Below are 26,222 nucleotides of genomic sequence, written 5' to 3'. Positions count from 1 at the left end.
CTTCAAAAATGGATAGTTTTGTCTTTCAATTAAACTATGGTTCAGTTAGCTAAGGCAAAACCAAATAATTTAGATCCTGGCTTTCACTGTGCTTTTTTTTAATGGGGACCAAGATCATCATTTGAAATAGATAGGTCTGACATTTTGTAAAGGTTTCTAAGATTTAAAAGCAGTCAAACCTATTTTTGATTTTTGCTATTAGAATGACAGAGTTGGAAAGGACCTTGGAGGTCTTATAGCCCAACCTCCTGCTTAGGCAGGAAACCCTACACCACTTCAGACAAATGGTTACCCAACATCTTCTTTAAAATTTCCAGTGTTGGAGCATTTACAACTTCTGGAGGCAAGTTGTTCCACTGATTAATTGTTCTAACTGTCAGGAAATTTCTCCTTAGTTCTAGGTTGCTTCTATTCTTGATTAGTTACCACCCATTGCTTCTTGTCTTACCCTGCTTTGGAGAATAGCTTGATTCCCTCTTCTTTGTGGCAGCCTCTGAGACATCGGAACACTGCTATCATGTCACCCCTAGAAAACTGTTCTGATCTCACATAACAGCTTTTATGTTCTTTATCGTAAGATAGTGAAAAGATATGCCTCCAGGTTTTTTATTTTTGTTTTTGTCAGTAACAGGTAGAAGGGACTGATTCCAATAAAGGGAGTTGGAACTTTTGAGTCTTGGCTTGTGTTTTGTGTAAATCTAACCAGATATTTACTTATAAATCATAATTAGGCAAATTTAGGGTTCATTTGCATGAACCCAGATTTACCAATGTAAACATTTAGTCTATAAATCAATGGTTGAAAACCCATTCTGTACTTACAGTTGTAAGCTGGTGAAAAGTGTCATGCCTTTAATAAAACAGATCTACAAAATCATGCCATAATAAATATTTATTTTAAAATTCCACAAGATTTTGTTAGAAAAATCCAAATAAGATTGATCTGTTAAAAATTGTACTTTGGTACAATATATATAGTTCATTTATAATCTTTTAAAAAGATAACTTGCTTTGACTTTTGAGATCAGAATATTATAATAAATAATTTCAGACTTGCATATAGTACCTATAAATAAACATAGGACTGATTATTTTTGCCCACATATTTTTGTATCGGAAGCTTGTAGCTCGATATTGAAAGCATCGTATGAAAATCAGCTTTCGTAATCATAATGAAATTTGTGCTCGCTTTAGTAAGTACTTCAAGTAGAAAGGTTGACTGCAGAAATACAGCACATAGAGAATTTCAGATATCCGCCTTTTGCAATAAATACTTATATAGAAGAGTGCAGTCTTTGTATCTTTATAGGAAGGGAAGTAATTCAGTCTTTTCCCCTCGAGTGTCTAGCAATATCAAAAATGAAAGCATTTAAATCTTTCCAATCTGTGTAGTTAGTTCGCAAACATCTGTTGCAAACTGCAAACTTTATCTTAAAAAGGATAACAGCCTAGCTTTAGAAACCACAGAGAGACAGTTTCCTTTTGCATATGATTTGCAAGCATATGATTCATGTAATATTCATGTAGACAAAGAAGGACAGAGCAATTGAAACATTGCTGTTTTTGGAACCTTGTTTTCTAAATTGAATTGTTATTTTCAGTTGATTTTTTTCCAGTAAGAAAAGTTAACAACAGATGATGGGAAATCCAGAAACCATAACAGAAGCCTACATGGCTGTCATTCGTCCAAAGAATACTGCAAGCCTCAATTCTCGGGAATATCGTGCTAAATCCTATGAGGTAAAATAAGGGGGCAGGGGTTGACTTCAATGAAAACAACTTTTATAATTACTAATAATTACATTTAGCTATCAATATATCCATAATTTCTCCAAGTAGCTGGAGACATCATCCAGGCATGGGTCTGACTCCGTCAGGATCCAATACGACTGGGTCTACAAGTATTAAAGACATGCCCATGAGGTTATTTCCCAGAAATAGACTCAGTCGATCCTTTGATTAGCTGTGTCTCCCTATCTCTCTTTGCTAATTTTCTTATTTTGCTTAAAAAAAAAAAGGCCTTCTCAAAATTCAACAATTGGCTTCCTCCTCAAATTACTTACAATTGGGCTCCTTCTTCGCTGAATTAGAGATTAACAGCCTTTATGAGGCTTCACTTCTTTCAGGCTTCGCTGCCTCGGCAGCTAATAGCCTTCTCGGCCAGCCTACGAGGTTCGTCCTCAGGCCCTTTGATTGCCGCACCGCGCTGTCCGAAGGGCACCAGCCTTTGAAGTCCCATTTGCTGCAACCGCGCCGCCAGAGTGATGATCGCAGCAGCCGCGCTGCTGGGGAAGCCTCCCTGCACTCAGAGATCGTCTTGCATGTCGCGCTTCTTCTTGCTGCCCTGCTGCGGGCTCGTTCGGCTCAAATTCCACGCCTGGCCTCGGAACATTCAGTGGGCTGTTAATTGCCAGGCAATAAGATGCTTTGTCAGCTCGCCATCTCAGCCCTTCCTCAGGGCCCTGTTTACCCAGATGGCAGTTAATTTGGGTGCGAAATCAGTGGTAGCTATTTTGTTTGGGCGGGAAGCCTTCCTCAAAGTTTCAAGTAACAGTGAGTAATGGCGATCAACGAGGCCTCGGTTCCCCAGGGGGAGGATTCCCCCAGTCCAGTTGCCCCTCCTGCTCCAGCCCCAGCTGAACCTAGGAGCAAAAAGAGACCCTATTCCAAGCATTCTGCTCCCAAGCCAGCTAAGGCCCCTAGGCCTGCCACTCCTCAGGAGGCCCGAGAGACCACTAAATCCAGTGCAACTACTGAGAAGGCCTGCGATCCTGCTCCTCGGAAGGCCACTTCCAAGACCAATCATTCTGCTCCTAATCCCATTCCTAGAGCTTCTATTTCTTCTAATTTCAAACCTATGGAGGACCTCTCCACTGACACCGATGGGGATGCTTTCCCCCGGCTTCTCCCTTACACCCAGAGGATGAGTTTCAAGGGGAATCTGATTCTGAGGGGGATGGCAGCCTCCCCCAGACATATGTGGGTTCCTCTGTGCCCAGGACTGTCACCTTCAACCCCGATAATATGGCTGACATCATAGCAGCTGCCATTCAGCGGGGCATTTCTACAGGCCTTCAACATCGGGCCCCTGCATCATCCACTCCTCATGGTTCCTCTTCTAACAAATCTAAGAGGGGGTGCTCTTCCCAGGCCCAGGGGGCTTCTACTGCAGGCGTCTCTCAGCCTTCTGCTGTGGACTCTGAGGAGCAGGCCACTTGTGATCCTGACCTGTCAGAGGATGAGGACTTGACCCCTGCTCCCTCTGCCTTATTGGGCCTGTTGAAGCCTGCCATGTTTCATTCCATCTTACTTAAAGCCAAGAAGGTCTCTGGTATTCCGGCTTCGAAACATTCCACCTCCACGGAAGCAGACAAATCAGATAGCACAGACCCCCTTTTCTCACATCCTCCCGTCGAAAAGGACATTGTTCCCTCCCCGAAACTGTTTCTAGAGGTGATTCAAAACCAGTGGGGCTCTCCAGAGTCTGGGCCCCTCCCTTCTACTCTGGACAAACAGTTGTATAATGTCAGCCCAGAGCTCTCTAAACTTTTGGAGGTTCCTTCCATTGATCTTCCAGTGGTGTCCTTGTCATCGCCTAACGTGGCCACCAATGCTCCAGAGGGCGCTCTCCGCCCTGAGGACAAACACTTTGAGCAGTCCCTGGTAAAGGGTCATCAGTCCGCTGCATGGGCTGTCAAGGCCACCTCTTCTGCTTCCTTTTTCAATAGGACTGCCCTTCGATGGCTTAAGCAGATGCAGGACAGGATTCTTCCTGGAGATTCCCGCACTCACCAGGACATTAATAAACTCAAGGTGACAATGGAGCAGATGCTTCTCTGGATGCGGCACGTTTCTCTTCCAGGTCCATGGCTTCCACCATCACGAGGCGTCTTCTTTGGCTGAAGCAGTGGCAGACGGAGGCCAGAGCAAAGTGGCGCTTGGCGTCCACACCATTCTCACCTGGTCTGCTATTTGGTCATCCTCTGGAACCACTCTTGGTAGAGTCTAAAGACAAACGCAAGGTGCTTCCTTCTGCAAACCTCAAGTCTGACCCTAAACCTTTTCCCTTCTTCCACAGGTCGTCCTTTCGCGGGACGGATGGGGGATTTGCCTACCCCCGTCCTCAACACCAGGCTTCCCCGCGACAAGGCCATCTAGAAGCATGAATAATAAATCAGTTCCAGGACAGGTCCAACCAGAACTCCCAGAGATTCTCCTATAGAAAGCCCTTCAAGGGCGGTTCGAACTGTACCTTTTGTAAGCAGAAGTGAAATTCTGGATGATATCCCTATTGGGGGCTGCCTGTTCTCCTTTGCTGATCACTGGGATGACATCACCAGTGACTCCTGGATTAGGCGTACTGTCCATTTTGGCCTAGCCCTGGAATTTCTTTCCAGCCCCCCGCAGACTTTCGTACCTTGTCTCGTCTCCAGGGACATTTCCAAAAGACATCTGGCTGAACTAGCTATCAGTCATCTCCTCCAAATTCACTCCATTGAGGAGGTCCCCTTTGAGCAACAAGGGCAGGGGTTTTATTCCCATCTCACAGAGGCATACCTCCATATCCCCATTCTTCCGGATCACAGGAAATTCCTCCGGTTTTCTTATAATGGGAATCACTTTCAGTACCAGGCACTTCCATTTGGCCTATCGTCGGCCCCAAGGTTTTTTTACTAAGATTTTAGCTGCTCTGGTGGCCCATCTCAGATCTCTGCCGGTTATAATTCTCTGTTATCTTGATGATATTTTGTTACTATCCAGGTCATCACATCAGGCTCTCCGGGACGTCCAACTCACCCTCCAGACCCTAGCAGACCACGGCTTTCTGGTCAACTCGAAGAAGAGTCATCTGCAGCCATGACCTGTCTCACACATCTCGGGGCGTTAATAGACACTTCTCTGGAACAGGTATTTTTATCCCCAGAGAGACAGGTGAGCATTCGTGACCTGGTCTCATCCATCCGTGACCAGCAGGCGGTTCCACTCATTCAACTATCTCAACTTCTGGGCAAGATGGTGTCTGCTTTCCACATCGTGCCGTGGGCCAGGTTCCACAGTCGCCAGCTTCAATGGCTGCTACTCCTGTACCAGAAGGCAAACTGCAGTTGCTCTACTCACAGAATTCGCCTGACCTCGGAGGTAAGAAGATCCCTACACTGGTGGCTCTCCCCTGCAGTGACACTGGGCTCTCTATTTCACGAATCCCTATACATCACACTAACAACAGACGCAAGTCTGCAAGGTTGGGGAGCTCACATCCTGTCTCACACGCCCGAGGGCTTTAGTCACGCTACGACCAGAAAACAGTATCAACTGGTTGGAGCTGAAAGCGGTATTTCTTGCCCTGCTCCGATTCAAATCTCTCGTGACCAATGCGCACATGATCGTCCTTATGGACAATACCACCACATAAACTGACAGGGCGGGACAAAATCCCGGCATCTGATGACTCTGTCTTTCTATCTAATATCTTGGGCAGAAACCCACCTGTTGTCACTCCGGGCCGAACACATATTGGGCATCCAAAACACACAGGCAGACCAACTCAACTGCATGCACATAGATCCAGCAGAGTGGAACTTACATCGGTGCGTCTTCCAGCAGTTGACATATCTCTTTGCCTCTCAGGACAACACTCAGTTACCAAGGTTCTTCACTCGCTTTGCAACTCCGGAGCAGAGGGAGTGGATGCTCTGAGGAACGAGTGGCCTCCGGGCCTTCTGCATGCCTTTCCACCTACTCTACTCATTCAGAGGGTGGTCTGAAAGCTCCTGGTGGAAAAGGCAGAACTAATCTTGATCGCCCCTTCGTGGGCCCGCAGACCCTGGTTTGCCGACCTCATGAATCTCTCAGTAGCCCCTCCGTGGCAACTGTCCCAATTCCCCTCACTGCTCCTTCAAGGGGCATGCCAACATCCAGATCTTCCATGGTTGTGCCTCACTGCTTGGTGGTTGAGTGGGAAGCTCTAAGGTCTGTGAACCTCTCGGCGGAGATCATCCGAACAATTCAAGCCTCCAGGCGTCCTTCCACTAACCACATTTATGGACTCAATTCTCTGTCTGGTGCCAATCAAAGGGCTTTTTTCCCCTCGAGGCATCTGTTCCCCATATTCTCCAATTTCTGCAACGGGGGCTGGACCTAGGTCTTTCACTGAATACTCTTCGCTGCCAGATTGTGGCCCAGTCTCTCTCTCATGATCCTCTGATTCGGCGTTTCCTGAGAGGGGCCATAAACATCAAGCCACCGACAATACACAGATTCCCTACCTGGGATGTCTCCAAAGTCCTAGAATCATTAACTCAGTCTCCATTTGAGCCTTTGCATTCTGTGTCCTTGAATGTTTTAACATTAAAAGTGGTTTTTCTTGTAGCCATTATCTCGGCGAGGCGAGTTTTAGAGTTGGCAGCCTTGTCCACCAGGCAAGATTTATGCATCTTTCATCCGGACAGGGTAGTCCTTCAGCTTGATCTGACCTTTGTGCCTAAGGTAAATTCTGTATTCCATAGAACCCTGGAATCGGTGCTTCCAGACTTCTGCCCTCGGCCATCTCACGAGCTGGAACATAAGTGGCATTACCTTGATGTATGTCGTGCTTTACGCATTTGTGTTAAGTCAACTGATTCTTTCAAGCGATCTGAGGCTCTTTTCGTCAAATTCCAGCCTGGAAATAAGAAAGGATCCAAGGCCTCTTCTTTGGACATCAGTCGTTGGGTAAGGGCAGCTATTTCCAGGGCATATTCTGCTCTCTCTCTGCCTGTTCCACCTCATATCATGGCACACTCCACACGCAGTGCGGCCACCACATCTGCAGCCTGGTCGACTCAAGCTTCGCTAGAGGACATTTGCTGAGCGGCTACATGGACTTCAATTTCTCCATTCATCTGTCACTACAAGTTGGATAGATACGCCTCAGCTGATGCTTCATTCGGACGGCGCGTGCTGCAGCGTGTGGTTGCCACTTAAATCTCTAATCTGTTTAGTTCCCTCCCGATGGGACTATTGGGCTTTGGTATGTCCCATGCCTGGATGATGTCTACACCTACTTGGAGAATGGGCGTTGGTTCCTACTTGATATGCCCTTTCTCAGGACGGCGGAGACATCATCCAGCCCCACCCTGTTCCTTGGACTTACTACCTTTCCTTCCTACTGTGTATATTTCCTTTCTACTGTGTTCCTTTGGGAGAGATATTATATATCGTTTCAGATTGCTTACACAGCGGTCTACAAGTCATTCCTTCATCTATTTCTGGGGAGTAGCCTCGTGGACGTGTCTTTAATACTTGTAGACCCAGTCCTATTGGATCCTGACGGAGTCATACCCATGCCTGGATGATGTTTCCACCGTCCTGAGAAAGGGCGTATCAGGTAGGAACCAACACCCAGTTTCATAATGCAGATAAAAAATTCAAAATATTTTGAGGTTGTAGAATGATTTCTTTTCCAAGAGTATCATTTCTATTCTAAACATTTTTGCCTGTGTAAGCCATCCTTTCATAAATTAGAAATGATTATATAATTATATAAATTGTAATTGTTCAATCATAATGGTAGGTGATACCACAGATGTGGGCTTATGAAGATAACATTGAATCTAAAGTATGTAGTTGTTCCTTATAAAGGTAATAGGATATGAAACAAATGCTTTAAAATTAGCATTGTGCATTTGCTTTGTTTCATATTTTGTTTCAGTATTAGCTTTTGCATTTATTTATATTTATTTTTGGTGAATATTTATAACATCTCTGGTGGAGCAGTGATTAAAATGCAGTTTTGCAGGCTAACTCTGCCCACAGCTTGGAGCTCGACCTTATAGGGCTGAGTCTTCCATCCTTCCATAGTTGGTAAAATGAATACCTAGATTGTTGAAGACAATATGCTGACATTTGTAAACTTTGTAGAGAATTCTGTAAAGCACTGTGGAGCAGTATATAAGTCTAAGTGCTATTGCTGTTCCTCTTTCTTTTTTCTTTATTATATAGTTCTTTAATAAATTTAAAACCATGTTAATTGTGATAGTGAAGTAATTTCAACCATTAATTTTTAAAATATTGGATTTAAAGCAACTCCATGATTAATTATCAGAACTGACTGAAACAAATAATAGTGACAAAAGTTCTGTTGAAATGTATTTTGACAAATTAAAAATACAAAAGAAAATGTAATATTTTAAAAAAGATTCATAGCAAAAAGCAATCTATACTTGATTTAGAAAAAAGTCTTGCTCGTAAACACAATGCAATACTTTTGGAATATTTTCAGAAATTTCCTGACATAGTATTTAGTTACTTCTTTTATGAAGTTTACATATTTTTGTTGATAATTTCTGCTTCTTATACAAGTTTTTTTGCATTTACTTTACATGCAGGAAAGTGTGTCTCATTCTAGCATTGTTAGTTTTAAATTTTGTGAGTTATAATTTCCATAGGAGACTTTTGGGTTGGGAAAGATTAGATTCTATCATCCCAAAAGTTAGATATAGGTGTTAGATTTTAAATAAATATGAATCTTTCGTGTTTCAATAATATTTAATTTTATCATTGCAAGATTTTGTTACTTGAGGTTCCCATTGAAGGACATAAGAAAAAGAGAAGGAAAATGTTATTAGAAACTAAGATCCAGGAAGGCAGTGATATAACCCAAAGCATCTTGGACTATATACTAGAAACCACCAAACCAATTTCACCAGGAAACCAAGGGATTAAAGGTAATGATGATTTAATGCTTGCATTCTGTGTTTTCCTATATCCAGCCATAAAAGAACATTTCCAAACTCTAATCCCATCAATTAATAATACTGCCTCATGCTTAGTAGCATTCAACCCAACTAAAATTTTGTTCTAATTCTCTGAAAAGATGCACTTCTTTTTGCAGTATAGGATTATTTTACCTATCTAAAAACATGGAAAGTTCTCTTGCTTTTAAATACCCTTTCTCTTGTCTCTTCCAATCTAGTCTCTGATGCTTTGAGTAAGTCCTAAAAAATTGATATATGGTCAGAAAGATACATAAAAGAAGCTTATATATTTATATAACTTACAGTAGGTTCATGTTAAAACCAATAATTTCTACTGAGTCTGGAAATTATAAGTAGTTTATATGCGCTTTGCATCTTATTCCTAGAATCACATAAATGGATGTATTTTTAAAATTAATTAAAGCTTTCAAATAGCATTAAAGGCAATCTTTTGTAAGGTGTGGGACACTGGCATACTTAGTAAAATAGTTAAGAATCATCTGTGCTCATGACAGCCCTTTGAATTCACAAACATTTTTATATCCACTGTTACTTCCAAATCTGAAGGTTTTTCAAGAATCATTCTTAAATTTTATATCCCCAGGCTGTCAGTCTAGTTTTCGGTATTTTTTATATGTGGAAATATAGAAAAATACTATTTCAATTATTTAATTGACAAAGATTTTCTTATTATATGAAGGTAAAAGAGTTCTGCTAATGAAGACATTTCCTCTTGGGGAGGACACAGGGAAGGATGCATCTCTTTTCGTTGTACCAACAGTTGTCAAAGGTAAGATAAAAAGTGCATTTTAAAAGTACAGGTGTTAATCAAAAGTTAAAAAATGTACTGCTTCTGTTTTTTTTAAAGAAGTCTCCCTCTATTAGTTTGGATGTGGCTGATGTTGTTTTTTATTTGTTGTTTTTTATGTGGCTGGTTGTTTATGATTATGTGATATGGGTGGATCATTAATAATTATGCTGCTTATTTAACTAACCCCATTACTTTGTTTTGCATAAATGTGCATTTTATGGTGTTTATGAAAACACATTTATGTCTCAGTCTTTATTCTTTATTGGTTATCTGTCAATGATCTCATTAGGATCTTTTTGTGAAATCAGCAATGAAGAAGAAAGCTATACGCCAGTAGTTCCCATTATGTAGAAAGATACTACAAATGATTCTTCTGCACACATTTTTTTCTGCATATCTAAGGATTTCCTATTTTTTCTATTGTGTCTACTGCTTGGTGGCTTTAGTAGCTAGTCTTTAAAAGCGGTCAGTGATGTAATTAACAGTGTAACTAACAGTGATGTTAGTAAAACATTGTTTCACTAACATTATTTCAAATTGACTATGGAGATTCTCAATCATCCAGGCTATAGTTATACCAAAGATGATTTTCCAAAATGCAACTGGACTTTCTTGATTTTTCGCCTTTGAAAGTGTTTCGTTTTTCATTCAAGAAGTTTCTTGGATGTCAGACTGAAAAAGCTTATTGGCCTTTGAAATGACATTACTCCAAGTTCCAAAGATAGATTTTGTGTTTTAAAACAAAGATGCTTTCTTTTAATTTCTTAAATTATAGTATTTTTACTTTACCAGTTTATCACTTCACCAGTTTATCCTAGGGCTATAATAAGTTCACTATCAATTATCGTTCATTGGATATTCATCTTTCTTAAGATGATTGATTTATCATTATTCTTAAACTAGGAACTTTGGCTATTTACTAATATCTATCTGTACTAATATCTTAGAGCCATAAGTCACATTTTTTTCTTTAGCTTATTACAGTTTTGTTTAGACATTTACACTGACAGAAAAAAAGGGGGAGCAGCCAAGAATCCATTCTTGCTTAAAGTGATGTCTGAAGGATTGTGATAGCAAATTATATGGCCTATGTAAGGGGAAAAAATACGGCAGCAAAAGTATCTCTGTACAGTCTAAGAGAGGTATGTTGAAAAATATACCTATATGAATAAGAGTATAAATGTAAAATGTAAAAAAAAAGACTAAAATGTGTTTTTACCTTTTTAAAAATTCTTTTCTTTATAGATAATACAAAGTATGTTTACAGTCCTGGATGCCCAGTTTTCTACTGTTTACAAGACATCATGAGAGTCTGCAGTGAATCCAGTTCTCATTTTGCTACAATTACAGCTAGAATGTTACTTTTCTTAGATAAGTAAGAAATGTTTTTTTAAATTTTTGTTTTTATTTTTATTTTAAAATTGTGTCTGTAGGAAAATTACTCTCTCAGTAATTAACTTTTGTGATATACATACTGCCTGGTGCATGGAATGGAGAAATGCATTTTGTATCAAGTTGGTAGTCCTCATCTTACAACAGTTTATTTAATGACTTTTCAAAGTTACAACAGCACTGAAAAATGTGGTTATGACCGTTTTTCATAGTTTCCACGTGGGGTGAAATCAACAAATGCGAGCATCAAAAATGGGTTGTGATGACGTCCAGGTGGGTGGGCGGAGCCTACCATGTTTCCACGAAAATACAACAGGGCCTTATTTTCTTTTTACCTACAAAATATGGCTTGGGCTTTATTATCGGGGGAGGGTTTATTGTTTTGGGGTTGCCGGGCGGCTCTCTTACGAACGGACTCCCAAAGAGCTGGGCACAGCCTAATGGGCGAATGGCTGTGTTGCGCTGTCACATCAGCGCAAAACAACAGTCATGAAGCGACCACGCTCACGAGCAGCCACCTGACAAACCCCCTTTGCAGCCGGGCATAGCTCCATTCACTGACCTAGGGGTATCGCCAAGCTGCATGAGCACCTATTCGCTGAAAATGGGGTTTGTCGGGTGGCTGCTCGTGAGCGTGGTTGCTTCATAGCTGTTGTGTTGCGCTGCAACGACAATGCAACATAGCCATTCCCCCATGAGGCTGTGCCCGGCTCTTTGGGAGCCCGCTCGCAAGAGAGCAGTCGCCCGGCAACCCCCCTCTTCAGCTGGTACAGCGCTGCTCACCAACCTAGCGGTATCCCGAAGGCGCCAAGCAACACAATCATCTTTGCCTCCCTCCAGGTTCCTGCTGCTTGGCACCTTCAGGATACTGCTAGGTTAGTGAATGACGCTCTGCCTGGCCGGAGCTGGGGGATTGTCCAGGGGGCGTATATGCGGGGGGGAGGCTTTTGCCCACCAGAAGAATGTGGCATGGCTGTATTATGAGGACATGTCATATTTTCGGGGAAACACGGTACCAACCACCGCTACTGGTTCACCTGAACCGGATAGAACTGGCTGAATAGCACCACTGGTTACTGCCTTTGCAGCATGATCATGTGCTTAGCAAATGGTTTATATTTATGTCCGTTGTTGCACCCCGACATCATGTGATCACCTTTTGCACCCTTCTGACAAGCAAAATCAATGGGGAAGCTAGGTTCACTTAATAACCAGGTTACTAACTTACCAACTGCACTGATTCACTTAACAACTGTGGCAAGAAAAGTTATAAAAACTATGGCAAAACTTATTTAACAAATGTTGCACTTAACAAGATAAATTTTGGACTCAGTTGTGGTCATAAGTCAAGAACTACCGTGTTTCCCCCAAAATATGACATGTCCTGATAATAAGGCGATGCCACATTTTTCTGGTGGGCAAAAATATAAGCCCTCTCCCGCAAATAAGCCCCCTGGACAACCCTGCACATCCGGCCAGGCAGAGTGCCGCTCACCAACCTAGTGGTGTCCCGAAGGTGCCAAGCCGCGAGAACCGGTGGGAAGAGGCAAATGTGATTGCGTTGTTCGGTGCCTTCTGGATACCGCTAGGTTGGTGAGCAGCGCTGTGCCCAGCTGAAGAGGGGGTTGCCGGGTGGCTGCTCTGTTGCGAGCAGGCTCCCAAAGAGCCGGGCACAGCCTCATGGGCGAATGGCTGTGCTGCGCTGTCGCAGCAGCGCAACACAACAGCCATGAAGCGACCACACTCACGAGCAGCTGCCCAGCAAACCCCTCTTCCAGCCGGGCACAGCGCCATTCATTGACCTAGTGGTATCGCCAAGCTGCGTGAGCACCTGTTTGCCACCACCCAGCTCCCTTGCCGCCTTTGAAATGCCAGTGAATGGTGCTCTGCACGGCTGGAGGGGGGGTTGCACGAGCAACTTTTCCGCTTCCGCTCGCGCACCTGCCAGCCTCAGGATGCCCTGGCCTAGCTCTGCCTGTAGAGCCAGGGCACCTCCGCTGCCACCGCCGCTTCCATTGCCGCTTCCACCGCCATCCCAGCATTGCTTTTTTGGCAGCTTCCAAACCGAGTCTTCCAACAGTGGCCACTCTGGGCATACGCTCTATGGTTGTACGCTCTGCCGGCAGCTGGCCCACAACCATAGAGCGTACGCAGGGAGTGGCCACTGCTGAAAGACTCAGTTTGGAAGCTGCCGAAAAAGCCATGCTGGGATGGCGGTGGTGGCGGCATTGGAGGTGCCCTGGCTCTGCAGGGAGAGCTGGGCCAGAGCATCGTAAGGCTGGGAGGCACGTGAGCGAAAACAGAACAGCTGCTCACACAATTCCCCTCTCCAGCCATGTAGAGCACCATTCACTGGCATTTTGAAGGCGCCAAGCTGTGGGAGCCGAGCGGCAGTGAACAGGCGCTCATGCAGTTTGACAATACTCCTAGGTCATTGAATGGTGCTGGGCCCGGCTGAAAAGGGGGTTTGCTGGGTGGCTGCTCGTGAGCGTGGTCGCTTCATGACTGTTGTGTTGCGCTGCTACAACAGCGCAACACAGCCATTCGCCCATCAGGCTGTGCCCGGCTCTTTGGGAGCCCGCTCGCAAGAGAGCAGTCACCCGGCAACCCCAAAACAATAAACCATCCCCTCATAATAAGGCCCAAGCCATATTTTGTGAGAAAAAAGAAAATAAGACCCTGTCTTATTTTTGGGGAAACATGTACCTGTATGAAATAAAAATTATGGGACTGAAATTCAGCTGAATCTTTCTGATTAAGTCATAATTCATCTGAGTGAAACTCAGAAGATTTTGATAATTATAATTTTTAGCGCCCCCTCCTCCCCCAATAGAAAACACTCTGGAGAGGTCTCAGAGAGCAAATGCAGTGAGGTGTCAGTGTTTTTCATGCTTTTCTTTCTTCATGGGTGTTATGCCAGCCTGCCTGTCCTTACACCTAGCTGGTGGAACTGCATAATGCCACCTTTAAAGTCAAATGCAACCTATCCAACAAGCTCCCCTGTCCCATTTGGGAAAGTAAAAGGAAAGAGAGATTGGATAGACAGGATGTCGTATGGTTGAATAGAAGGGCAGTGGCCAGGCCAATTTCATTACTAAACTCCAATTATAAAATATTTGCAGCAATTATGGCAGGAAGAATTAAACAGGTTTTAAATGAACGAATACACCCAGACCAAAACGGATTTTTACCTCACAGACACATTAGAAATAATACGAGAATTATCCTAGATATAATAGAGTACTATGAGGCCCATCCAGAAAAGCAAATGGTACTGGTTTTCCTTGATGCACAAAAAGCATTTGACAACGTAATCTGGAAATTTATAATAACACTATTGGATGAGATGAAATTCGGAGAAAAATTTATAAAAATGATAGAAGGATTTTATAACAATCAGACAGCCAAAGTTCTGATGAATGGAGAACTAACAGAGAAGATTGAAATAAGAAAAGGAGTCAGAGAGGGATGCCCCCTCAGTCCTTTGCTGTTTATATTGACTTTGGAAATTTTATTAAATGAAATTCGGAAAGACCAGGGAATAAAAGGTTTAAGACTCAAAAATGAAGAATATAAGGCCCAAGCCCATGCCGATGACTTAGTATTTGTTCTAGAGGACCCATTAGAATCCAGTCTGAAATTAATTCAAAAATTAGAAGAATATGGCGAAGTGGCAGGACTAAAGATCAATAAAAACAAAACAAAAATGATAACCAAGAACATGACAAAAAAGCAAGAAGAGGAACTGGAAGTAACAACCAGAATGCAAATAACTAAGAAAGTGAAATACTTGGGGATCTGGGTGTCGGCAAAATATTCCACAATTAAAGATGATAACTATAATAAATTAGTGATACAAATAAAGAAAGTTAGAAAATTGGAAAAATATTCAACTATCACTCATGGGACGTATAGCGACAATTAAAATGAATATTTTACCAAGAATTTTATTCCTGTTGCAAGCCGCACCCATTAATCCGGGTAAAAAATTCTTTCAAGAATTAAACAAAATAACCACTAGGTTTATTTGGCAGGGACGAAAAGCAAGGATTAAACTAAAGTCAATGTAAGACAGCAAGGAGAGGGGAGGTTTAGCATTACCAAATTGGGAGCTATACGCATCAGCAGTATCAATAACATGGGTGAAGGATTGGATAGAGCTAAAGAATAAAAGAATTTTGACCTTGGAAGGCCATGATTTGCAAGCAGGCTGGCATACATTCCTATGGGATGATAAAAATAAAACGCACAAATACTTTCAAAATCATTTAATTAGAAGAGCGTTATTGCAAAAATGGCTCAAAATAAAAAAAAACCCACTATGTGAAAATTCTGAATTGGCTATCACCGACAGAAAGGACGACCCATCCAAATTTTATAGATTTGAACAAAATGCTAAGATATAGAGACTTAATTGATAGACAGGGAAACTTAAAAACAATTGAAGAATTGGCAGAACAGAACATGAAAGTTGACTGGCTAACTTACCTTCAAATCAAAACTAAATACAATAAAGATATCAAATTATATGACATCGAAACAAAACCACACGAATTGGATAAAACTATTCAAAGCTCAGATAGAAAGATGATAGGGAGAATATATAAATTTCTCCTGAAGTATAAAATGGAAGAGGAAATTGTGAAAGAACAAATGATAAAATGGGCGCAGAACTTTAGATATAATATTGAATTAGACAAATGGGAAAAATTTTGGGAACAAACTTAAAAATGACACTCTCAGTTGCATACAAGGAAAACCAATACAAAATGTTTTATAGATGGCACCTGGCACCAACAAGGTTAGCTAAAATATCAACAAATACCTCCCCCAAAATGCGAATCGATACACGGAACATATTACCATTTACGGTGGACCTATGAGGAGGCTAAAGTTTTTTGGAAAAAGATCAAAAATTGGCTGGAGGCAATAACGGGGGTTAAAATAGAATGGAAACTGAAATTTTTTTATTAGGAATAATGTCTGTGAAATACAAAAAAGAAATCCAGTATTTAATACTACATATAATTACGGCGGCAAGGATTGCCTTTGCCCAGAAATGGAAAAACAAACTAACTCCAAGTGAAGATGAAATAATAAGAAAGGTTATGGACTGTGCTGAAATGGACAAACTAACTTAGAAATTCAGGGAAAAGAAGAATCAGAATTCTATCAGATATGGGATAAATGGTATAGGTGGATGGAGGAAAGAAACAAGAATCAATGAAGGAATGTAACAAAACTCAAAAATAATAGTTATGAGTAAAATAAGATAGTTAAGAATGGTGAAACTCAAATGAAATACAATTGAATGGGAAATAATATAAGGTGAGCGCTATCGATTGATAATTGCTACTAGAAAAGAACAGGAAGCTCCTGTTTGTATTGTATTGTGTAAATGTGTTGTACATCTAAGTTTTGTGTGTGTGTATTTTATATGTTTGTTAATAAAAAAAATAATTAAAAAAAAGAAGGGCAGTGGCCAAATGGGGTTGTGTCTGAATTCAAGCCTGACATATCCAACCTGCCATTCATTCTTTACATCTTGCTGCTACCATTCCTTCCCTTACTTCTTCATAGCTCCTGTTATCATATCCTGCCATTAGTGGCTTTGGGTTTTTCTGATTCTTCTCGCTCTAAAATACTTATGTTTTGAGCATTGCAGGTTTCAGATCTATGCCCTGGATAAATGTTTTAGTCTAAGCATGAATCATCCACAAATAGTTATTCCATACAGGTCCCTAATGTATCTATATGTACATTCCTGCCAGAACTCACACTTTAAAAGGGCAGAGTTAGGAAGAAATATTAACAGTATATATAAAACAATGCCCATCATTTATAGAAGGGGCAGTGTGTGTCAATCATCCTGTTTCTTGTCTGATTGCATGGGTAATACTGGTGAGTCTAATCCAGGGGTGAAATTCAGAGGGTTCTGACAGGTTCTGGAGAACTGGTAGTGGAAATTTTGAGTAGTTTGGAGAACCAGGAAATACCACCTATGGCTGGCCCCAGAGATTTTGCAATATCCTTCCCCTGGAGTGGGTGGGAAGGGAGATTTTGCAGTAGCCTTCCCCTGCCACGTCCACCAAGCCACGCTGACAGAACCAATAGTAAAAAAAAATGAATTTCACCACTGGTCTAATCCATTCTTTTTTGCAGATGGTTAGAAGAACGGCACTTGCAATCACATTCAATCCCAGCTTTATTCAGACCATCTCCTTTAGAACGGATTAAAACAAATGTTACAAACCCTGCTTATGCTGTTGAACCCGGACAGAGCGAGAGTTCCCTTCACATGGGATACACTGCGTTGGAGATCAAGAGCAAAATGCTTGCGCTAGAGAAGGCGGACATATGTATTTACAACCCTTTATTTGGATCTGATCTTCAGTATACCAACAGAGTAAGAAGAAATAATTATTAATATCACTTTTAGGCTTCATATTTTCATTTTGGGCTTTAAACTTTTTTAAATCCTGCAATATTTCCAGGTGGACAAAGTGGTTATAAATCCTTATTTTGGACTTGGAGCTCCAGATTATTCGAAAATACAGATTCCAAAACGGGAAAAGTGGCAACGAAGCATGAGCAGTGTCATGGAAGACAAGTACTATTTTATTTTTATTCATTTTAATTCTTTGTTGTTTTGTCCAGTCAGTCATAATTTACTTTAGAGGCAAGTGCTCTCCATGCTGCCCTGTCAAGCACATCTTCTTTTAACTGTTGGATATTCATCTTTGTATCATGTTTTATATTATCAAGCCAGCATGTTCTTCGCTTGCCCTTCTTCTTGTTCGACTAACCATTCCTAGCATAATTGACTTCTCAAACAAATTTACACGGATGACATGGGCATAGTAAATCGGATGTAGTCTAATGAATTTAGCTTCTAATGATGTGTCTGGTTCTATACAATTCAGCACCTCTGTTGGTTGCCATGGCTGTCAACATACAATAATTTATGCCACACCACAGTGCAAAGGTGCCAATTTTAATTATATTTTTCTTTATGTACATTGAGAGCATATGCACTAAAGATAAATCCTTTTGTGTGCCCAATCACACTTGCTTTGGTTTGGTTTGGTTTGGTTATTTGGATTTATATGGCCAATAAAGAATTCTATTCTATTCATACAAATAGTTTTCACATATTTTTTTAAAAAAATATGCCATTCATAAGCTTTATTTTATGATTTTGTTACTGCTTTTGGTAGGGCCAATTTTTTTAAGGAAAACAATAGGAGTTGGCAGCTAAATATCAATACCAAACCAAACTCTGTTGATACAAAAACCTACACAGATTCAGTCATAGTTAATATTTGAATAGGAGCCCCAAAAGGAAACCGTAGAGCAGTAATCTAGACTGGATAGCCACAAAAAAATCCTGAAACCAAACTATTTCTAGTTCTGCCAAAAAACTATGTAGATGAATCTATGAAGGAATTGGGAATTGAATTCAGCATGAAGCAGACCTTTCTTTCAGCTTTTTAAAAGGTTTTGTCAAAAGAAAGAATAGAATAGAATAGAATTCTTTATTGGCCAAGTGTGCTTGGACACACAAGGAATTTGTCTTTGGTGCATATGCTCTCAGTGTACATAAAAGAAAAGATACATTTTTCACGAATCATAAGGTACAACACTTAATGATAGTCATAGGGTACAAATAAGCAACCAAATCATACTAGGAAACAATCAATATAAATAGTAAGAATGCAAGCAACAAAGTTACAGTCATACGTCATAAGTGGGAGGAGATGGGTGATAGGAACGATGTTAAGATTAATTGAATGGATTTTTAAAATGAAACGTTATTGGACTAGATCTGTGAAATGTAATATAAACTTGGCATGTAATTTGTTAAAGTGCATTCATATACTGCAGCGGTTCTCAACCTGTGGGTCATGATCCCTTTTGGGGTCGAACGACTGTTTCACAGGGGTCACTGAGACCAGCACAACTCTAAACTTTAGACCCCACCTCGCATTCCTTTAAATCCCCCGCGGATGGGCTCCGGAATTCTCGCCAGCTGCGCAGCGTGTTGCTGCGGCTCTGCGCTGTAAAAAACATAGGTGTGTGCGCACACCCCGTGCAATTAGCCTCAGAGATTTTGTAATGGCGGGAAAGTGTTCCTGTGACGGAGGAAGGGGCTTAGGTCCTGCTCTGGTCTTGTGCGAGGCGTGTGCACGGCTATGTTTTCCACGCTGCTGCCAGGTACTCTTAACTATATCTAAATCCACAACCAGACCTGTCATCAAGAGCCAAGCTCAGGAGCCCGAATTGGCCCCATTCACACAATGAAAACCTGCTTGCTAAAAGTACCATAAACCATGCACAAAGGAAAAGAGCAAAAATAAAATGCAATGCAAGTAAACAATTTAAAAAATAATACAAGTGGAATCATTATTAGAAATAAAATGTAACAGAGAAAATGATATGTATGAAAATATAAAGTTGGGTTTCTTAAAATGCCATCCCGAGAACCCATCAGAGAAAGTAAATAACAAGGGCAACAACGGAAAGGAGGAAAGATGAGGAGGGAAAGGAAGAAAGGGTAAAGCAGAGGAAGTAAGGGAGGGGAATTAAGAGTAGGAGAGAGAGTAAGAGGGAGGAGAAGAGAGGAGGAGGGGAGGAAAGAGAGCGGAAGAAGAAGGGAGGAAGGAGGAAGAGGGAAAGGAAGAAAGGGCAAAAGCAGAGGAAGTAAGGGAGAGGAATTAAGAGTAGGAGATAGGGGAAGAGGGAGGAGAAGAGAGGAGGAGGGGAGGAAAGAGAGGGGAAGAAGAAGGGAGGAAGGAGAGGAGGAAAGTAGAAGGCAGAGAAGGGAGGTAGAGAAGGTAGAAGGACAAAGGTTGTTGCAAAATAAAATGGGGTGGCAAGAAATTGACCGAAACTGTATTCTATATATTTGTAAGAAAATAACGATAAATGATTAATGATAATGATATAATTAATGGTAATTATAAGAGTGTATATTTGTGAATGAACTTGAAAGAAAATAAAAAACTTTTTTTAAAAAAAATTAAAAATAAACAATGCACAACATCTGTCCAATAAATTAAAGTTAAGCTTACCACCACCACCAAGGTTAAGAGCACTCCTGCAAACAACCCCAAACCAGGTTGAAGATCCATCCAGGCAGGGTAAGCAAGTTTGTGAATGCAGCTGCAAGCAACTTAGTTAAGGAGGCCGTGAGATAAAGCCACTGTGTGTCTCTGTGTATGTGTGTATATGATTGTATAGCAGCCAAGGTTGTCCAGCCTCCAGGATGTGGTTCTTTTCAGACCCAAAATTTAGGAGCAGACAAGATGTTGGCTGTCTCTATAAAAAAGATGTGGAGACTCTAGTCTAGAAAAAGTGCAAAGAAGAGCAACCAAGAGGATTAGGGGACTAGAAGCTCAAACATATGAAGAACAGTTGAAAGAACTGGGTATGTCTGGTTGAATGAAAAGAAGGACTTAAGGGTGATGTGATAGCAGTCTTCCAATATCAGAGGGGCTGCCCCAAAGAAGAGGGGAGTAGAAGTAAAGTAAACTCTTAACACTTAGGCAAGAAAAACCAAAACTACACCATGCTTCAAGACAAAATTTCATTTATTTGTAATTAGAAATACATATTTCACAATATATAATTACATATTGTTTTTGTGATTAATCACTATGCTTTAATTATGTCCAATTTATAACAATAAAAATACATCCTGCATATCAGATATTTACATTACGATTCATAACAGTAGCAAAAATACAGTTTTGAAGTAGCAACGAAAATAATTTTATGGTTGAGGGGGTCACCACAACACGAGGAACTGTATTAAAGGGTCGCGGCATTAGGGAGGTTGAGAACCATTGATATACTGCATTAGATTCATATGCTGTTTTGTACATATTCATAATATTTTATATTCAGACTATTCAGATTATTGGGACACAATTTAAATGTTATGTCTTTCTGATTCCTCTTAGGGAACGTCAGTGGGTTGATGATTTCCCTCTTCATCGTAGTGCTTGTGAAGGTGATACTGAATTACTGAGTCAACTTTTGGATGAAAAATTCTCTGTAAATCAGTTGGATAGTGATCACTGGGCACCTATCCATTATGCATGCTGGTGAGTTCAATGCACTTTGCAGGTCAACCTACAATTGTTCAGAACACAAGTGATTTTAATACAGAAAAAGTTTATTGCAAAGCTGTAGTGACTAAAGTCATAATGCCACGCTTGTGTCTCCCTCCTGCGTTGATCGTTGAGGTTATAAAACAAAGCTGACCCAACAGCCATCCAGCTCCACCTCTGATATAGCTGAAGATTCCCGGACAAAAAAAGATAACAAAAACATGTCAAATGCTTTTGACCCCCCCCCCCCCTCCAAAAAAAAAAGGAGGCGCGGGGACAAAAAACTTTTAGTCTTTTGATGGAGTAGGTCAGCCATCAACATTCCAGGTTAACAAGAAAATTGCATCATCATTCAAAGATAATCAAATGGCTTGAATTTGATTTTGGTGAGCTAATGACCTGAGATCATTGCATTGAGCTGCAGAGCTGATGGCAAACAACCAAGCATCCTGCAAGAGTTAGCTTGTTTCATGAAAATTCCTGGGAATCTTGTTCTTAGAATATGAAATCAGCACAATCCACTAAAGTTTGCATTTCGGGGACATTGTTCAGCAACAATTGATGGTTCTTGCTGTATGATGCTCTGCCTGATTGGATCAAAAAGAAGTCTGCTTCCTTCCCCCTGTTTGTTGCTTATAAATCCAATTGGATGTAGCAATAGCATGTAGACTTATATTCTGCTTCATAGTGCTTTACAACCTTCTCGAAGCGGTTAACAGAGAACAATATTGCACCCAATATCTTGGTGTGTTTGATCCCCCCCCCCCCCGATGGGCTATGCCTAGTGGCTCATAAGGATCTGAGGAGCTATGGATTTGGGGACGATGTCCGTTCTCCACTGAGGTGAGACACTTTGTGTCAGAAGTTGAGGAAACAAAGTCTGTTAGTAGCTGAGCTATGACCCTTTTTTCCAATAGTTTTCTTCAGATTCCTCAGATACTTGTGTAGTATATTATCTTGTTGGTCTCTTGGTAAAGAGCCAAAAGTGCTGATAAGTCCTGCTTTATGTGAGTTTGGAGACTCTTCGTCTAGCAGATCCAAGTAACTCTCATGGCGCCACATTCTCAAATACAGGGGCAATGTAGTGGCTGCCTTGGAGTCATCTGGGATTAAATTAAGATGGTTGTTCGATGTCTGTGGAGATTCTCAGTTATCCAGGTCATGGTTGTCTCAAAGGTGTTTTTTCAAGGGCAACTGGATTTTCTGGTTTTTCTTCGAAAACATTTCGCTTCTCTTCCAAGAAGCTTCTTCAGCCCTGGCTGGATGGTGGGGAAGAAACTTCTTGGATGAGAAGTGAAACATCTTCAAAGAAAAACCAGAAAGTCCAGTTGCCTCTTTAAAAAGCACTTTTGGGACATGGATGTTTGATATAGCTCACCTAGAGTTGAACAGCGGTTTGATCTTTTTGTGATAAAAGACTCTGCTGGACAAGACTTCAAATAAACCTGAATACATCCTCATCTTAAAGAACAGCAGCAGGATGGTAAGTTTTTTGGATCTGTAACGATTTAAGACACTTGGGAGCCATTCAGAAGCACATAGATCTCTCTGGCCATGCTGGCGGTAAGTTGATTCAGAGAAGTTACTGCTCTTAAAATTCCAGCATTTGATATTACAGCTATTTACTATATGCTGAGAGCAGTCTGTCATGTCTGCCATAAGCAATTTGAATTACAAAGATTCTTCTGTAGCAGCTGGGGGAGCTTTAGTATATGTGAAGCTTGTCAGGGTGTGAATTCCGCCGTGAATTAACGAGGTGTGGACTTTCCTTGTAGTATACTTTTGAAATAAGCAAAAATAAAACCCAAGGCATAATCTAAGAAGAAACATTTTAATATAAAGAAAGTAAAAATACAAACTTACTAACTAAATTAATTACATCTTTAGCAGAGCTCCTTTGTCTGCCTGCATACAGACAAAGGAAGGAAGGAAGAAGGTATGTGATGTAATGACCTGTGCAGTAAATCATTTCTGATAAGAGACAGTTCATTCTACCGTATAACTCAGAATGCAGGTACAGCTGGCAAACCAAAATAAACGCAGTGACAAAGCTCACCCGTTTTCAGAGATGGGTTCCTGTTCTGACCCCCCTCTGTCCGGCAATGAATGCCGACACAGGCTTGGCTGTTTGCCACTTTTTAATCACAAAGATTACAACTCTGTTGGCTGTAAGCCCAGGCAAGAATCAAATACAAGAATAGTTGGCAGCAACCCAAATCAAACAGACCAGACCAGACAGAAGATCCTCAATTATGAGTGGTTGATTCCTGCAAAACCTTCCTCCCCAAAGTCCTGTCTTATATACACTCTTGGGAGGGGCCACGCCCCAACCACCTGAGCTTCATTATCTTTTATAAGCTTGTTTCCGGAGCAGCTGTTGCCTTCGTTTCTCCGCCCTCCTCAATCTTGCATCAGGGACAAACTCCCTCCAATCTTCCCCACTGCTCCATGCCTCAGACACCTCCTGGTGACCAACCAGCCTCTCTGGTCCCTGCTCTGCCTCTGAACCCTGCCCAGGATCCTTACCTCCTCCATAGCCAACTCATAGGGTTCGTCGCTATCTGAGTCGCTCAGCAGCTGCAAAGGATCCTGCTGGGTCAAACAGGTTCCTATTGGTTCGGACCAGTTCCGCCAAGTAGGTAGCAACTCGGCTGCCCACGCCCCTGAACTGGTTCTATCGGCGGCACCATAGGCTCCACCATCTTGGGTTTTTTTTGCTTCTGCACATGCACAGAAGCTATTTTTTCATGACTGCGCATGTGTGTGCATGAAGTGCACCTGTGCCCGAAGTGTGTCCCTCAGCAAACCGGCAATAAAAGAATCCGGAACCCACCCATGCCCGTTTTGCCTTGTCAAGCTTTAAAGAGTATTCAGGTACTGTGGCATTTTGTCAGATTGTCTTAATTTTTCTTTACCTGCCCCAGATAAAAGGGTTAAATGGATAGCCTTGATAGATATGAATGGTCCAGTTTCATGCTTCTAAATATAAACTTATATATCATCTTTCAGCATGTCCTGTTCATATTTTATGACTGAGAACTGTTCAAACTAATGGAGATCAAAATTTAATCTGTGTGCAGGCACTGTTCTGCCATATGCTCTGTTGAATTTTCCCAAGGGAACTTCTTCCTTCTGAACAATGAGAATCCGTGAGAGTCCTAACTCCCATTTTGTTCTTCCTTTAACAGATAGTAATGCTCTGATAGCTGTTGTTTTTCTGTTTCCATTTGAAAGTTCCATTCTAAGGCATCAAATTTGTTTGAAATAAAAGAAGCATTTGTTTTACTTACAAATTCTTGTCTTGTAAAGTGCTCTATCTTTGTTTGTTTGACTGATTTCTGTAAGGGAGAGAGTCCAGGCTAATGACATGTCATTCTTTCTTTTTCTGATATCATTCTAGTCCACAAAAAATTATTTATCTATGCTTTTACCCTCCACGTTTGTTTCACCCAAAGTAGTATAACTTGAATTTAAAAGAAAGTCTCATTAAAAACTGCTAAAAACTAATTATAGTTAAAATAAAAGGAGCTACAAGAAAATTTGTGTTACTGAGCTTATAGTTTTGCTTCCCCTCAATACGATGAGTATTGCGATACTATACTTGATTAGGATTTTGTAATATGGGCAAAATCTACCTTCCATATCTTATACTGGGAAGTTTGAATTCCATTAATAAGATTCCAAGAGAGAGATTATTGTGCTACAGTGCAAATCCAAATGAAGCTGTAAAGGATATATGTCCGTCATCAACACACACATACTACCCCATGATAATAATAGTATTTCAAAAACTTCTGATGATATTTATTCATTGGCTGTGAAAAGATGTTGTAGCAACTCAAATATAATTTCTTTTGTGGAGTCTTCACAGTTAGTACCTGGTTGTCATCAGCTGAGTTTTTGCAATTTGCTTTGCTGCTATGAGCTCTCTTCCTCCCTTGAATCTTGGTTGAGAATGATGGACATTCTTTTTTAAAGCCATTTGCAGTCAGATTAGAAAGGTAAGGTGTTGTCTGGACCTCATGCTAGGAGTCTCAACACTTCCCTGTGACTGGGCTTTGTATAATTGTGGTTATATTCACTACTAACCACTAGAAAGAATGGGATAATTGGTTTTATTCTTGTTAGAACATATCAGGGATAGATGGTTGTATATATGTTGTATGTTCAAAACCCTTTTGGAATTAAAACTCAGAGGCTGTGAACATTTTATCAGAAAAATCTGGCTGAAATAGTGTAGATAAAAATATCTGCTCTCCTTAATATATTGGAAAAAATAACCAATAATTCATTTAGAATCACAAAGACACACAAAATTAATTATTTTAAATTAGATTGCACCTGTATTCTGAGGTAGGCAGTGTATTAATTCAAGACATCTGTCATATAGTTTGTACCAGGATTATTGATGAGCAAGATTAATGCTTTGGAGGGTTTCTAGAATTATACATGTTTCTATATATTTATTTTTATAAGGGTGCCAATTTCACAAAGAAGTAACTCTAAGTTGAATAAAATAAAGTCCTTTGTTTTCTTTTCTTTTTTTTTCTTTTTGGGCAGGTATGGAAAAGTAGAAGCGACAAGAACGCTATTAGAGAAAGGAAAGTGCAACCCAAATTTGTTGAATGGACAACTCAGCTCCCCTCTTCATTTTGCTTCTGGTGGTGGTCATGCTGATATTGTTCAGATTCTCCTAAACCATCCAGAAATTGACAGAGTAAGATTTTTTTTTACCAGCTGCGGTTAAACTTGCTTAAAGGGACCCGTATTGTCCTTTGAATGACAACAGTAGGTGTGCTTTTTGGTATCACCGTGGTACATAAGGTACATTTCTTAAGATTCTTAAGGAAGAACTGATTTCTCTTGCAGGGTTTCTGATTCGCTATTGCTGCAGTAATGATTGGGCGTTGGTTACTTACCTGATACGCCCCTTCGCCAAATGGTGGTGACATCATCCAGACATGGGTTATTCCAGCCAGTGTCCAATAGGGCTGGGTCTACCAAATTGATAAGTCACACCCTCCGTGCTAGCTCCTCCCAGCTTAGACGAAGGAAGAATAAAGGTAGACTGCTGTGTCAAATCTCAGATAAAATATGTGATCTCTCCTTGTCAAGGCAAAAAACAAAGATTAGTCCGAACAACACTCACAGGGTGGGGCTGGATGATATCTC

At 41.0% G+C, this 26,222-nt stretch overlaps 1 protein-coding gene across 2 annotated transcripts in view; it reads left to right on the top strand.

Moving 5' to 3' along the window:
- The window catches only part of KRIT1 (KRIT1 ankyrin repeat containing), a 45,698-nt gene that overhangs the window by 3,992 nt on the left and 15,484 nt on the right, over positions 1-26,222 (top strand). The window contains exons 2-9 of one of the 2 annotated variants that reach the window (XM_081971480.1): positions 1,617-1,740; positions 8,546-8,705; positions 9,436-9,525; positions 10,792-10,921; positions 17,101-17,344; positions 17,433-17,548; positions 20,901-21,044; positions 25,611-25,767. In XM_081971480.1, the coding sequence (XP_081827606.1) occupies positions 1,636-1,740; positions 8,546-8,705; positions 9,436-9,525; positions 10,792-10,921; positions 17,101-17,344; positions 17,433-17,548; positions 20,901-21,044; positions 25,611-25,767 (1,146 nt within the window). In that variant the 5' untranslated portion in view covers positions 1,617-1,635. Of the gene's footprint in view, positions 1-1,601; positions 1,741-8,545; positions 8,706-9,435; positions 9,526-10,791; positions 10,922-17,100; positions 17,345-17,432; positions 17,549-20,900; positions 21,045-25,610; positions 25,768-26,222 lie in introns of both variants that reach the window. The other variant, XM_081971479.1, reaches the window with a different exon arrangement.

Source organism: Natrix helvetica (assembly GCF_964273705.1).
Source record: "Natrix helvetica genome assembly, chromosome: Z".
NCBI lineage: Eukaryota > Metazoa > Chordata > Lepidosauria > Squamata > Natricidae > Natrix > Natrix helvetica.
The sequence above is the reverse complement of the archived record's forward strand: the minus strand, read 5'-3'. Positions and strand labels throughout refer to the sequence as shown.